Here is a 13,576-nt window from a genome sequence, read left to right as displayed (position 1 = left end):
TCCATGGGATTTTCCAAGCAAGAATACTGGAGTGGGTTGCCATGCCCTTCTCCAGGGGATCTTCCCAACCCAGGGATCAAACTCAGGTCTCTTGCACTGCAGGCAGATTCTTTACCATCTTAGCCACCAGGAAAGCCCCAAGTCTAAATCACCGACCCACGAAATGCATTGTGGTTGTTTTAAGTCATCATATGCTGAGGTGGTTTGTTACACAGCCATATCACAGGGTCAACAGACAGTATTAGTATCATTAACCCCAGTGAGCCTAAAACGTCATCATTTGCAAATGCATATAACTGGACATAAAGCCATGCAAGGAGAAAGTGTTCATTCGTACATTTCATTTCGTTCATCCACTTCTTTTTTTGTTGTACTCTTCTGGTTTGGTTTTGTTTTGTTGACCACACTGCATGCTTTGTGGGTATGTGGGTATGCGGGTATGGCTGGGTATGGTATGGGTGTGTGGGTATGTCTGGGGTCTCCCCAACCAGGGACTAAACTTGTGTCCCCTGCAGTGGAAGCACTGAGTCCTAACCACTAGACCGCCAGGGAAGTCCCCTCATTCATCGAATTCTCAATGGAAACAAGTTCATTTCCTCTGTGACTTTTTTCTTTTTCTTTTTTAAATCTTTTGGTCATGCCTTGAAGCATGTGGGGTCTTAGTTAGCCAACTAGAGATTGAACTCGCTTTCCCTGCATTAGAAGTATAGAGTCTTAACCACTGGACTGCCAGGGAAATCCCTCCTTTGTGCTTTTTTTAGTAACATAATTAGAATAAATATAATAAGATACACTGAGAGCACACCGACACAATCACAAAAGCTAATAATAATAATAATGCATAACTAGCTCTGGAGAAAATCTTAACTGAAATGTTAAGATTCAGATGTCCTCTTAGAAAACCCTTAAATCTCTTAAGAAAAGCAGGTTCGGAAGACCCTTGAAAAAAAGTGATCTTCGATGTATCTGTACCCCAGGGTCCCTAGGAAAGCCAACCTTGTAAGAAAATAATCCATAATCGATAACACTGATCTTTAGAATGCTTTGTGACTTATATTGCCATCCTTCACCCATGAGATATAATTATTTACACTCACAGCTACACACATACACAGTACAGTCTCAAAGAATCATTTAGACTTATTATATACCAGGCACTCTGATACTTTCTATTCCATTTCACTTCATTTTTTAAAAGTGCTGGTGCCAATTCACTGAACTGAGTTTGGAATCCTCCTGGCCCTTCTCCTCCCCGACCTACTAGACTCTAGAAGGAGACAGAGTTAATCCCATATCCCCTTGCTTCTCTTCCCCCACTTCTTCCTGGGCTGAAGATTAAATGTCACAGGAATTTAGAAAAGGACATTAGAACAGGATCAAATAAAGAATCAAATGCTTTGTCTTATTTTAGGAATTTTCTAAAAACAAATTTTAAATTAAATGCAGAGACAGCACCTGGGTTTGAGAGCTTATGTGCATTTTTCAGATATACCAACATCATTTTCAGGAAATGAAGTTCAAAAATCCTGATCACACAACCAAGGTCTCAGGCCCCCCTTGGGAACGCATCAATCTGGAGTGATTCCATTTCAGCCTCTCCTGGGGAGATGTTCTATGTTCATTCTCTGATTTTAAAAAAGAACAAAACAGACTGGCCTGTAGAGGCTCGGAGATCAGGCACAGACCCACCTAAACTTTTCAGTGGATTTCATCTCCTCATTTTAACCCAAAACTTATTTTTCTTCTCTTGACTTTTCCTCTAAGATCCAGGATTCACATGAACCAAGGTTTGAACTCATCCTTTAAACACCCATTTACGTGTCTTTCCAATATTACCATTTCCTGGAGAATGGTATTTTTATCTTCTAAACAAAATGTGTCATTTTCATGGTCTGACACCATATCGGTCGCGACAGACTAAGCACCACACTCCAAGTCCTCTGAATTTGTTCCAGAACAGAACCCAATCCTTCTTAAAGTCACTTTCTTTGCTGCTTTCTATTCCAGCAGCTCTTATTTTGTTGTTGTTGTTGTTCTTGAAAAAAATTCAAGAACTCTGCTGAGTGATCAGACTTAGTGAATGTTAAGTTGAAAAATCTGTTTTGGGGGGCTGTGAATGCAGAAAGAGATCTAATAACAGGAATTTTCCATCTGAAAAACAAGTGAGTTTTCCTCAGAGCAGCCTGAGGAAGGAAAATATGACCATCTGTGTTGGCATATTAGAGTATCCATATAGGAATACTGAGTTTTAAAGGAGAGAGAAAAATAAACAACGAAAATAAAAATAAAGTGAGAATAAAACCCAAGAAGGTGTGGCCAGGTCAAGTGTTTACAGTTTCAGGACTGATGGCCTTCGAGGCACCGTTACTCTACATGCTTTAGTTACTGGTATTGAAACACAAAAATTAGAACTTCCCCCGTGGTGCAGTGCTTAACGACTGCACGCCCAGAGCACAGGGGCCTGGGTTCGATCCCTAGTCAGAGAACTGTATCCCACATGCTGCAACTAAGCCGCGTGGTGCAACCAAGACTGAAGATCCCACACGCCACATCTAAGACTTGTGCAGTCAAACAAATAAATAAAAATCAAAGCAAAAATCATGGATGATGGAACCATAACAACATGCAAGATGTACCTGAAAACTCAAAGTCCAGGTCACTAACTTGATGTCTAAACACATACCTCTGGATCAGAAGTGCTAGTGTGACTATCACGTGAATAATGCCACTTGTGCCTTTTAGGCTTTCCTGGTGGCTCAGACAGTAAATAATCCGACTGTAATTCAGGAGACCTGGTTTCAAGCCCTGGGTTGGGAAGATCACTGGAGAAGGGAATGGCAACCCACACCAGTATTCTTGCCTGGAGAATCCCACGGACAGAGGAGCCTGGCGGGCTACAGTCCATGGGGGTAGCAGAGTTGGACACAACTAAGCGACTAACATTTCACTTTCTTTAGTGCCCTTACTCTATTTTATTCTTTATTTGTTCCTAGTTGACCTATTTTAACATGGAATCTGGTTGGCATAAAACTGATTTAATGTTTTAAACTAAGGAGATTTAGAAATATAACTGAACATTCTCAGCAAACCTAAAGTGTACCTTAAAGGAGAATGCATCCTAAAATTGACATCAGATGTTTAAGAAGGTGACTATAAACCCTGGGGATTCATCAGCTATCTGCCTATTTAAACCAAGCATTCATTAAGACCCTTCCCAACCCACCCATACTGAGTGAAGTAAGTCAGAGAAGGAGAAATACGATATCCTATATGTGAGGAATCTGAAAAGAAATGGCACAAATGAATTTATTTACAAAACAGAAACAGATTCATGAACTTAGTGAAGAAACTGTGGTTGCCAGTAGGGAAGAATGGGAGGAAGAGACGGAAAGTTTGGGATGGACATGTACACACTGCTATATTTAAAATGGATAACCAACAAGGACCTACTGTATAGCACAGGAAACTCTGCTCAATGTTATGTGTCAGCCTGGATGAGAGGGGAGTTTGGGGGAGAATGGATACATGTATATGTATGGCTGAGTCCTTTAGGTGTCCATCTGAAACTATCACAACATTGTTAATCGGCTACATTTCCATATAGAATAAAGAGTTAAAAAAAAAAAAAAACTTTGATTTTAAGGTTAATAATTCATAGGAATCCAGAAGATGAGTAACTGATCACTCACAGTCTTCATCAAATTCATTACAACCTTTTTTTAATGGCAGCACTGCAGCACACATGGGATCTTAGATCCCCGACCGGGAATCGAACCCATGCCCCCTGCAGTGGAAGTGTAGTGGCCTTATCATTGGACCACCAGAGAAGTCGCTCACTGTAACTTCTGTTTTCACTGTCTCAGGGTGGAAGTGACAAAACACAATCACAGATTTCGAATTCTCCAGAGGACAGCGTTAAAGACAGAAGATGGGTGAGAAAGATGCTCCATCTCTGGAGTCTGAACTCCAGAACTGACAAAGATGAACGACCATACAAATGAGAACAGACATCTGATCATAAAACCCAGAGTTGCTGCTGAATTCTCCATCTTATCCTTAAGCCATTATCCACAGTCAGCTCCCGCAGCCACAACCACAGCTCCCCTAAGCCCATCTATTCTGAATACATTTACACCTTCTAATCGCACACATTAAGAATGGACTGCAGCTGAGCAGGTCTCCAGAGGGAATGTTGTCTAAGGAGTATTTAAAATCTCCTGGCTGTTCCGTTAATCACTCAACAGTAAGACCGATGAAACAAGCAAACATTAGGCTACAGAACTGGATGACAAATCACCCTCTTTTTGGAAATTATGAATCTTAGTTACTCCGTAACGGTGACCTGTGATATACAGATGATGGAATAACCTTACAGCAGGCGATTTAAAACAGGCCCCCAGGTTCTGAATAACGGCTTATACTTCCTGACACGATAAAGCAATCGGACCGCATGGGTTCATTTGTAATGCTGACAACAGCTCTGCCATTGTAGCCGAGATTGATGTAAAACACTTGGAAAATTATTTCTCATCAAATGCTTGAAAATTTCTTCTTTTCAAGGGAATGGAATTCAAGGGAATGGAATGGAGTACGTGGTGGAGGTTCTGTTTGAAGTTTTTGGAGTAATAACAGGCCGGGGTGTCTTCCTGTTTGCTGCGAGTAGGGCACTGATTTTGCATTTTCACGCTCTTCTCTGACATTTATAGCAGGACGTGCAACTTCAGCTCCCTCTAAAGATACCCTTGCATTGTTGTCTTTAAGGAGAACATTTCAGGTTAAAAGAGATGAATCTTTATTTAGGCTTCAAATTGCATTTCCTGAGCTAATTCTATTTTTTTTTTTTTCTTTATTAAAGATTTTATTTATTTATTTTTTTATTCTTCCAATTTTATTTTATTTTTAAACTTTACATAATTGTATTAGTTTTGCCAAATATCAAAATAAATCCGCCACAGGTATACATGTGTTCCCCATCCTGAACCCTCCTCCCTCCTCCCTCCCCATACCATCCCTTAATTCTATTTTTTCTTTTTTAATTTTGTGGCTGCCTCGGGTCTTGGCTGCAATGCACCGGCTTCTCTAGTTGTGGCCCATGGGCTTAGTGGGCTTGGTTGCCCTGCGGAATGTGGGATCTTAGTTGCCTGACCAGGGATTGAACCCATGTCCCCTGCATTGGAGGGTGGATTCTTAACCATTAGACCACCAGGGAAGTCCTTGCTGAGATTATTATAGCTATTCTAGCACCTTCACCAGAATTATTGGGCTGATCAGCCTGTAAGGCAGTTATAATCCCAAGCAGCTTACGCTTATGGGCTTCATCTGTGGACAACTTAACTTTCTACACTTAAAGATCCTGTACAATAAAATTTTGCTTAAATACCATGATTATGCTTCGATCATACCAAGCACAAAAAACACAATGGCACCATACATACGGAAAATGGAACTCTCAGAGCTTCACTGATGGACACGCACCCTGATGGCATCTCTCCAAGGGACCATCACACAAAATGTATGAAAGCTCTGGTTAAATGCATAATCTAATCCAGCAATTCTTTCTCTAGGAATTGCTCCTAAGAAAACATTTGGGCAGACATATGAAGATTAAAATCCTAGCACTTTCATCCCTGCATATCAAAAAGGTTTTTAAAAATCTAAATGCCCTGGACTTCCCTAGTGGTACAGTAGTTAAGAATCTGCCTGCCAACGCAGGGGACATGGGTTCTATCTCTGGTCTGAGAAGATTCCACATGCTATGGAACAGCTAAAGCCCGTGCACCACAACTGCTGAGCCCACACTCTAGAGCCTAAGCGCTGACACGACTGAAGCCCGTGTGCCTAGAGCCTGTGTTCCGCAACAAGAGAAACCACCGCAATGAGAGGCTCGTGCACCACAAAGAAGAGTAGCCCCCGTTCACTGCAACTAGAGAAAGCCTTCGTGCAGCAACAAAGACCCAGGGCAAACAAAAATAAAAATAATAAATAAAATTATTTAATAAATAATAAAAATCTAAATGTCCAACAAAAAGGATTGTTTGGATACATTTATAGTATTTTAAATACAAAAAAGGAATTAAGAACATGATGTAATTAGAATAAATAAATAATAAGATTTCAAGATATAATGCCAATGTACAGAAACCAAATGTACCTCTATATACTAGCAACAACTAAAATTCAAAACTGAAATAAAAAAAAATTCTTCATAATACATCAAAAATAATAAAATCCTTACAAATAGTTTTAAAAGACATGAAAGAAACTATTATGTTTCTTTACAAACCACTGTGAAAATAAATAAGACCCAAGCAAATGGAAAGATATATCATGTTCGGAGATTTTAAGACAAATTCTCCAAGCCAGGCTTCAGCAATACATGAACCGTGAACTTCCAGATGTTCAAGCTGGTTTTAGAAAAGGCAGAGGAACCAGAGATCAACTTGCCAACATCCGCTGGATCATGGAAAAAGCAAGAGAGTTCCAGAAAAACATCTATTTCTGCTTTATTGACTATGCCAAAGCCTTTGACTGGGTGGATCACAACAAACTGGGAAATTCTGAGAGAGATGGGAATATCAGACTTCCTGACCTGCCTCTTGAGAAACCTGTATGGAAGTCAGGAAGCAGCAGTTAGAACTGGATATGGAACAACAGACTGGTTCCAAATAGGAAAAGGAGTACGTCAAGGCTGTATATTGTCACCCTGCTTATTTAACTTATATGCAGAGTACATCATGAGAAACGCTGGGCTGGAGGAAGCACAAGCTGGAATCAAGATTGCCGGGAGAAATATCAATCACCTCAGATATGCAGATGACATTACCCTTATGGCAGAAAGTGAAAAAGAACTAAAGAGCCTCTTGAAAGTGAAAGAGGAGAGTGAAAAAGTTGGCTAAAAGCTCAACATTCAGATAACTAAGATCATGGCATCCAGTCCCATCACTTCATGGCAGATAGATGGGGAAACAGTGGAAACAGTGGCTGACTTTGTTTTTCTGGGCTCCAAAATCACTGCAGATGGTGACTGCAGCCATGAAATTAAAAGACGTTTACTCTTGGAAGGAAAGTTATGACCAACCTAGACAGCATATTAAAAAGCAGAGACATTACTTTGCCAACAAAGGTCCGTCTAGTCAAGGCTATGGTTCTTCTAGTGGTCATGTATGGATGTGAGAGTTGGACTATAAAGAAAGCTGAGCATTGAAGAATTTATGCTTTTGAACTGTGGTGTTGGAGAAGACTCTTGAGAGTCCCTTGGACTGCAAGGAGATCCAACCAGTCCGTCCTAAAGGAGATCAGTCCTAGGTGTTCATTGGAAGGACTGATGTTTCGGTTGAAACTCCAATACTTTGGCCACCTGATGCGAAGAGCTGACTCATTTGAAAAGACCCTGATGCTGGGAAAGATTGAAGGCAGGAGGAGACGGGGGATGACAGAATGAGATGGCTGGATGGCATCACCTACTCAATGGATATGGGTTTGGGTGGACTCTGGGGGGTTGGTGATGGCCAGGGAGGCCTGGTGTGCTGCGGTTTATGGAGTCGCAAAGAGTTGAACACGACTGAGTGACTGAACTGAATTGCTAAGATATCAAATCTTTCTAAAATGATCTATAGATTCAGTGCAACAAGATTTTATAGAAACTGACAAGATGATTCTAAAATTTTATATGGGTATGCAAAAAACCTAGAAGAGCTAAAACAATTCTGAAACAAAGTCATCGCCTAACACTGCCTGATTTCTAGACATACCATAAATCTACAGCAACAAGGCAGCATGATACTGACGTCAGAGTGGGTATATACAGATACACTGGAGAAGAGAATGGCAACCCACTCCAGTATTTTGCCTGGAGTATTCCAATGACAGAGGAGCCTGGTGGGCTATAGTCCATGGGCTCACAAAGAATTGGACACAACTGAGCGACTAACAACAACATAGAGGTACATAAAAGCAACACATACAGTAAACTGATTCTCAGCAAAGGGACTAGAGCAATTCGCTGAAAAGCATTTTCAGTGATATTGGAATTTATAGGAAAAAAATTAATTTCAATCCCTGTCTCCTACCATAACACAAAAATTAATTTCAGAAGGATTACAATCCTAATGGAAAAGCTAAGACTTCTGGAGAAGAAAATAAGGAAAATATTTTTTTGACCTTAGGGTAAGCAGATTTCTTAGATAGGACTCCAAGAGACTAACCATTAAATAAAAAATTGATAAGCTAGACTTGAACAAAATTTAAAACCTCTGCTCTTCAAAAGACATGGTTAAGAACACAAAAAGGTAAACCAGAGAATGAAAGAAAATATTCACAATCTATGTATCACAATCTTTTCTGACAGAAAGCTTGTGCCCATGTGCTTCCCTTGTGGTCCAATGGTTAAGAAATCACCTGTCAGTGCAGGGGACGTGGGTTCAACCCCTAGTCCGGGAAGATTCTACAAGCTGCAGAGCAACTAAGCCCATGTGCCAGAACTACTGAGCCTGCACACCTAGAGCCTGGCTCCACCACAAGAGAAGCCACCACAGTGAGAAGCCTGCTCACTGCAACTAGAGTAGCCCCCACTTCCTGCATCTAGAGAAAGCCCCCTTACAGCAACCAAGACCCAGCACAACCAAAAAAAAAAAGACAAATCTGTCAACATTAAAAAATATATATATAGAGAGAGAGAGCTTTTATCCAGAACAACAGCAACAAATAAATTAAAAACTATCTGTAGATCAAGGATTAAAAGACAACGTGCTAAAAAATTTGGGCAAAAGTTTTGGCTAGACATCTCACCAAAGAAGACACATGAATGGCCAACACCATAGTCAGATACCAATTCATTATCACCTAGGATAACTACAATTGAATAGTCTGAAATCACCAATTGTTGGCAAGGATGTGCCATAAGTAGATCTCTCATCAGTGTGTGTGGAAGTGTAAAATAGTTTTGAAAGTGTAAAGTATAAAACACTTTCAAAAAGTATTTGACTGTTCTTTTATAAAGTTAAGCATGTATCCACCCTATACTCAAGCTATTGAACTTACAGGCTTTATCCAAGAGAAATTCCAACAAATGTCACCAGATTTCTTGTACAAACATGTGGAGAGTAGTTTTATTTATAACAGTTAAAAATGGAAAACAACCCAAAGTGGAAGAAAGTGAAAGTCACTCAGTCATGTCCGACTCTTTGCGACCCCATGGACTAGAATTTTTTTTTTAATTTTATTACTTTTTCATTTAAAATCATGTGAGAATGGAAGTATTATTGTGACAATCTTTGGATAATACAATGTAACACAGTCTTCACTCCGGCCACAATTCACATCATTCCCATATGCAGACTACACTGTGCCCTCCCGAAGACCTGCAAAGTCTCAATCCACTATGGCATCAGGACAATCTTGAACTTCAATATCTAAATCAGGTCCAAGGGTAGATTAAACTCCCAAGAAGTGGTTCCTCAAGTACAGCACCTCTTGACCTGAAGATACTTTGCACACAAGATTAGGACATCAGGAAACTTGAGTTTTACTTGAGGCTCAATTAACAATATGAAGTTGGGGGATCTGTTTTCTTTGAATCAGATTCCAAATGGAGCCCTCAGAGGGGGTCCATTTCTTCCTGACACAGGTCAGTTTCTTCCCAACACTCTTGGACTAGAATTTAATTTAGTATTTAATTTAATTTAATTCTCCAGGCCAGAATACTGGAGTGAGTAGACTTTCCCTTCTCCAAGGGATCTTCCCAACCCAGGGATCAAACCCAGGTCTCTCACATTGCAGGTGGATTCTTTACCAGCTGAGCCACAAGGGAAGCCCAAGAATACTGGAGTGGGTAGCCTATCCCTTCTCCAGGGGATCTTCCTGACACAGGAATCAAACCAGGGTCGTCTGCATTGCAGGCGGATTCTTTACCAACTGAGCTATCAGGGAAGCCCACCCGAAAGTCCATCAATAGGAGAATGAAGAAACAAATTGTGACACATCCATACAAGGAACAGTGGAATAAGACTCAACAATAAAAAAAGGAAGAACTACAGATACATCAACCTATAAGATGGATGAATTAAATGAACACAGGAGGTCGGCATCCTTAATAAGAACAGCTGTCACATGATACTAAACATCTGAGGGGTTGTCCCAAGAGCACCATCAGAAAGGCTGGTGTTACTCTTCCTCTTGCATTCCACCTGCATCCCTAGGTTCATGGGGATGAGACCACTGATGGGGAGAAACAAAGCTTGTTCTAATTGTGCCTTGCCCCTTCCCACTGTGTCACCCAGTTTCTTTGACCTGACAGCTCCTTCTTCAAAACCACATGAACCTAGCAAGAAACTGATGCATTGACAAGATGCACGTGTCAAAGTCCTACTGGAAGATCTCATCTCTTACCTGAATGCTGAAGAAAAGTATTCCAGTTAAAGGCGGTGTTCGGCACTGTTGCAATTCCTGGGTCAAAGGAAAGAGATCAGAGGAAAGTTCACGTTGTTGAAACATAGCCAGTTATTTTGTGTTGACATTTTAAAAACTGTCACACTCGCCTCTCATACAAAATTAAAGTTCTGAGGGCTTCATTGAATTTCCACTAATCTCTCCAAGCCCCTGAGGTTTAAAAATGAGCCTATGAGGGACTTCCCTGGTGCTCCAGTGGTTAGGACTCCATGCTTCCACTGCAGGGGGCACAGGTTTGATCCCTGGTAGGGGAACTAAGATCCTGCATGCCTCGTGGTGTGGCAAAAAAAAAAAAAAAAATTAAATTAAATTAAAATGAGCCCACAGCTCCCAAGGAGAAAAGATACACCACTTTCAACCCCACCACCCATTCCTGGGTCAAACTGTCTCTAGATCACAGAAAGCTTGAGTTCCTAAAAAAAATTCACTTAGGTAACAAGTATCCAAACCACTACCAGCTAAACTCTAATAGAAATTATCAGGGCTTCCCTGGTGGTTCAGTGGTGAACAATCCGTCTGCCAATGCAGGAGACATGAGTTTGATCCCTGGTCCAGTAAGATCCCACGCACAGTGGAGCAAGTAAGCCCGTGTACCACAACTGTTGAGCCTGTGCTCTAGAGCCTGGGAGCTGCAACTGCTGAAGCCCTCTGCCCGAGAGCCTGTGCTCCGCAACAAGAGAAGCTACCACAGTGGGAACCCCCATGCAATGCAACTAGAGAGTAGTCCCCACTTGCTACTACTAGAGAAAAGACCTCACAGCAAAGAAGACCCAGCACAGCCAAAAATAAATAAATAAAATTATATTTTAAAAAATTACACAGAAATTATATCTGTATTTAAAATTCCTCATCTCATCCCTCTAAATCATACATGACTGCCTGCTAGCTGTGTGACTTCTTCAGGCAGATTTTCGTTTAAAATGCTCTGAAAAAATGAACACTAAAATGTTTGAAAATCCGGAGGCAACATTTATCTTGAGAGTAGAAAAGACTTAAAAATTTATGGAGTATAAATTACGTCATTGAATCATCTCTCCAAGACACCTCTAAGTTGGCCTTTCACACTGACTAAACAAACAGTAGCTAGTTAAGGGGTGCCCACCCCACGTGGCCCTGGCACAGAATCTGGGTGGGTATGTTCCACGCCCTCCTGGAAACCCATAAGCCCTGTTAAGCAGGTTGATTCCTCCAGTTTATCTGGCTGGAAACCGAGGTTCACTGAGGTTAATGGGATCCAAAATGACTCAGCATGTAGGTGTTAGAGGCTGCGTCCAAACACACGTGGTACATCAAAGCCCGTGTGTTTCCTGCTGCACCACTGTTTTCTGTGGCTATAAACCAGGGGCCATGGAGGAGGAACGGGAGCTTCAACTCCAGGCCTGCCCTGACACAGACACACTCCTTTTATACACACTGAGTCAGCGCATCATTTTAAAATGAGGGCTCTGAGAAAAAGTGTATTTGATGAGTGATTCTGCTTCTGAAATTATCCCTGACACCACTACTGCATTTATACCGCGACAATGAAATGTGTAACTCTGGAAGAAGATGAAGGACAGGGAAGCCTGGCATGCTGCAGTCCATGGGGTCACAAAGAGTCGGCCAGGATTTAGCAGATGAACGACAACAACAATAACAACAATGTGATGTGTATAATGTGGAATTGAACTTGTGACCCTGAGCTCAGCATTGGTTCTAATCTCAGCTTGGACTAAGCTGTGTTCTTCCTGGAACTGTCGATTCCCTATTGTGTGGGTCAATGTTTTACAAGTTGTGTTTAGGAGATCCTGAGGGTCTCAGGAAAGGATGTCAGAAATCACAACCAGGGCAGGACCCTGGGGAGGGCAGGAAGAGTTGGAATGGAGGCAGAGGGTTCCGGGGCCCCCATCTCAACTCAACATAAATGGAGAAGCTCATCCTTTTCCTTTCGTAAACATATCACTGATAGAGTGTTTGTACTCTGTTAAGTGATCTGCGATCTGCATTTTAAATTATTCTTTTATAAGGTTCTCCTTTTTTATCTTAATGATAAAGATAATAAAAATGTACCCATTTTACTATTTTCAAGTAAATCCAAGACATCATATTATTCCATTTCAGTACATGACTCTAAAAGATAAAAGACTTTTTTTTTTCCCCAAATATATATATTTTAAATTTCTTACCTTGACTCTGGACATAGATCTTATCCTTAGCATGTGGCTTTTGAAAAGGGGAGAAAGAGAAAAAAAAAAAAGTAAATTTGATAATCCATTCTCATTGTTTCTTAGAAATAAAATGAAGGTCATAAAAATATCCTCTTGGCAAACATCGAAAATAATCATCTACACAGCTACTCACAGACTAGTTACTTTATAAGAGCAAAGAATTACCTCTATTTTTAATGGGGGTTAGCCCATTAAAAAATGCAGCATTTCTAAGATAAGAAGCACAAAGATGTCCCTTAAATCAAGCATTATGCATCATTACAAATATCTTATAATATAGTTGCTATGTTAGTCGAAGAGTTATGAAGCTCAGACAGAAAACATGCCAGGGACAAAGCCCATCAAGTGCACATCAGGAGCTGAGGCTGAAGGTCGAAGTTTTGGGGGGAAATGTGGTTTGAGGATACAAGTCCTTGAATAAGAGAGAGTACATTCCCCACCTCTAGAGAAGAAAGGAGGAAGGGGCAGAGGAGAAGGAGGAGGAGGAAGTGAGAAGGAGATGAAGACAAAGATGGAGGAGAAGATGGAGATGGAGGAAGGGAACCAAATACGTTGAGAAACAGGAGGACAGGCGTCAGGGGGGCAGATTCTTCCAGGAGCTGAATGGACTGGTCTCAAGGACCCTGTAAAGCACCTCCCCAAAAGCCTCTTTGACATCAAGGGACAAGGCGATACTTGCATGATCACCTAGATATGGGTCCCCAGAGATAAACTCACTACTCCTGGTGATGTTTTCTGGTGGAACTTCACAAAACTGCTAGAAAGAAAAAGAATCCATTTCTCGAGCTCATATTGAAACAGTGACATAAATATTTTTAAAATCAGGGTTAGACCTCCAAGACGGAAGCTGCAGGAGCCGAGTGAGACCTCTGCTTGTAAAGGGCGGCAGGGTCAAGTAGGTTCCGATGGGTGTTTCTCGTAAG

General features: G+C 41.1%; 1 protein-coding gene across 4 annotated transcripts in view; it reads right to left on the bottom strand.

Annotated features, from left to right (window-relative positions):
• The window catches only part of GLT1D1 (glycosyltransferase 1 domain containing 1), a 115,646-nt gene that overhangs the window by 53,194 nt on the left and 48,876 nt on the right, over positions 1–13,576 (bottom strand). For all 4 annotated transcript variants that reach the window (XM_027567047.1, XM_027567048.1, XM_027567045.1 and 1 more), the window contains 2 exons: positions 12,612–12,648; positions 10,387–10,443 (listed from right to left, as the gene is read on the bottom strand). In XM_027567047.1, the coding sequence (XP_027422848.1) occupies positions 10,387–10,443; positions 12,612–12,648 (94 nt within the window). The remainder of the gene's footprint in view (positions 1–10,386; positions 10,444–12,611; positions 12,649–13,576) is intronic.

The sequence above is a fragment of the Bos indicus x Bos taurus genome, chromosome 17 (assembly GCF_003369695.1).
Source record: "Bos indicus x Bos taurus breed Angus x Brahman F1 hybrid chromosome 17, Bos_hybrid_MaternalHap_v2.0, whole genome shotgun sequence".
NCBI classification, from domain to species: Eukaryota; Metazoa; Chordata; class Mammalia; order Artiodactyla; family Bovidae; genus Bos; species Bos indicus x Bos taurus.
The sequence above is the reverse complement of the archived record's forward strand: the minus strand, read 5'-3'. Positions and strand labels throughout refer to the sequence as shown.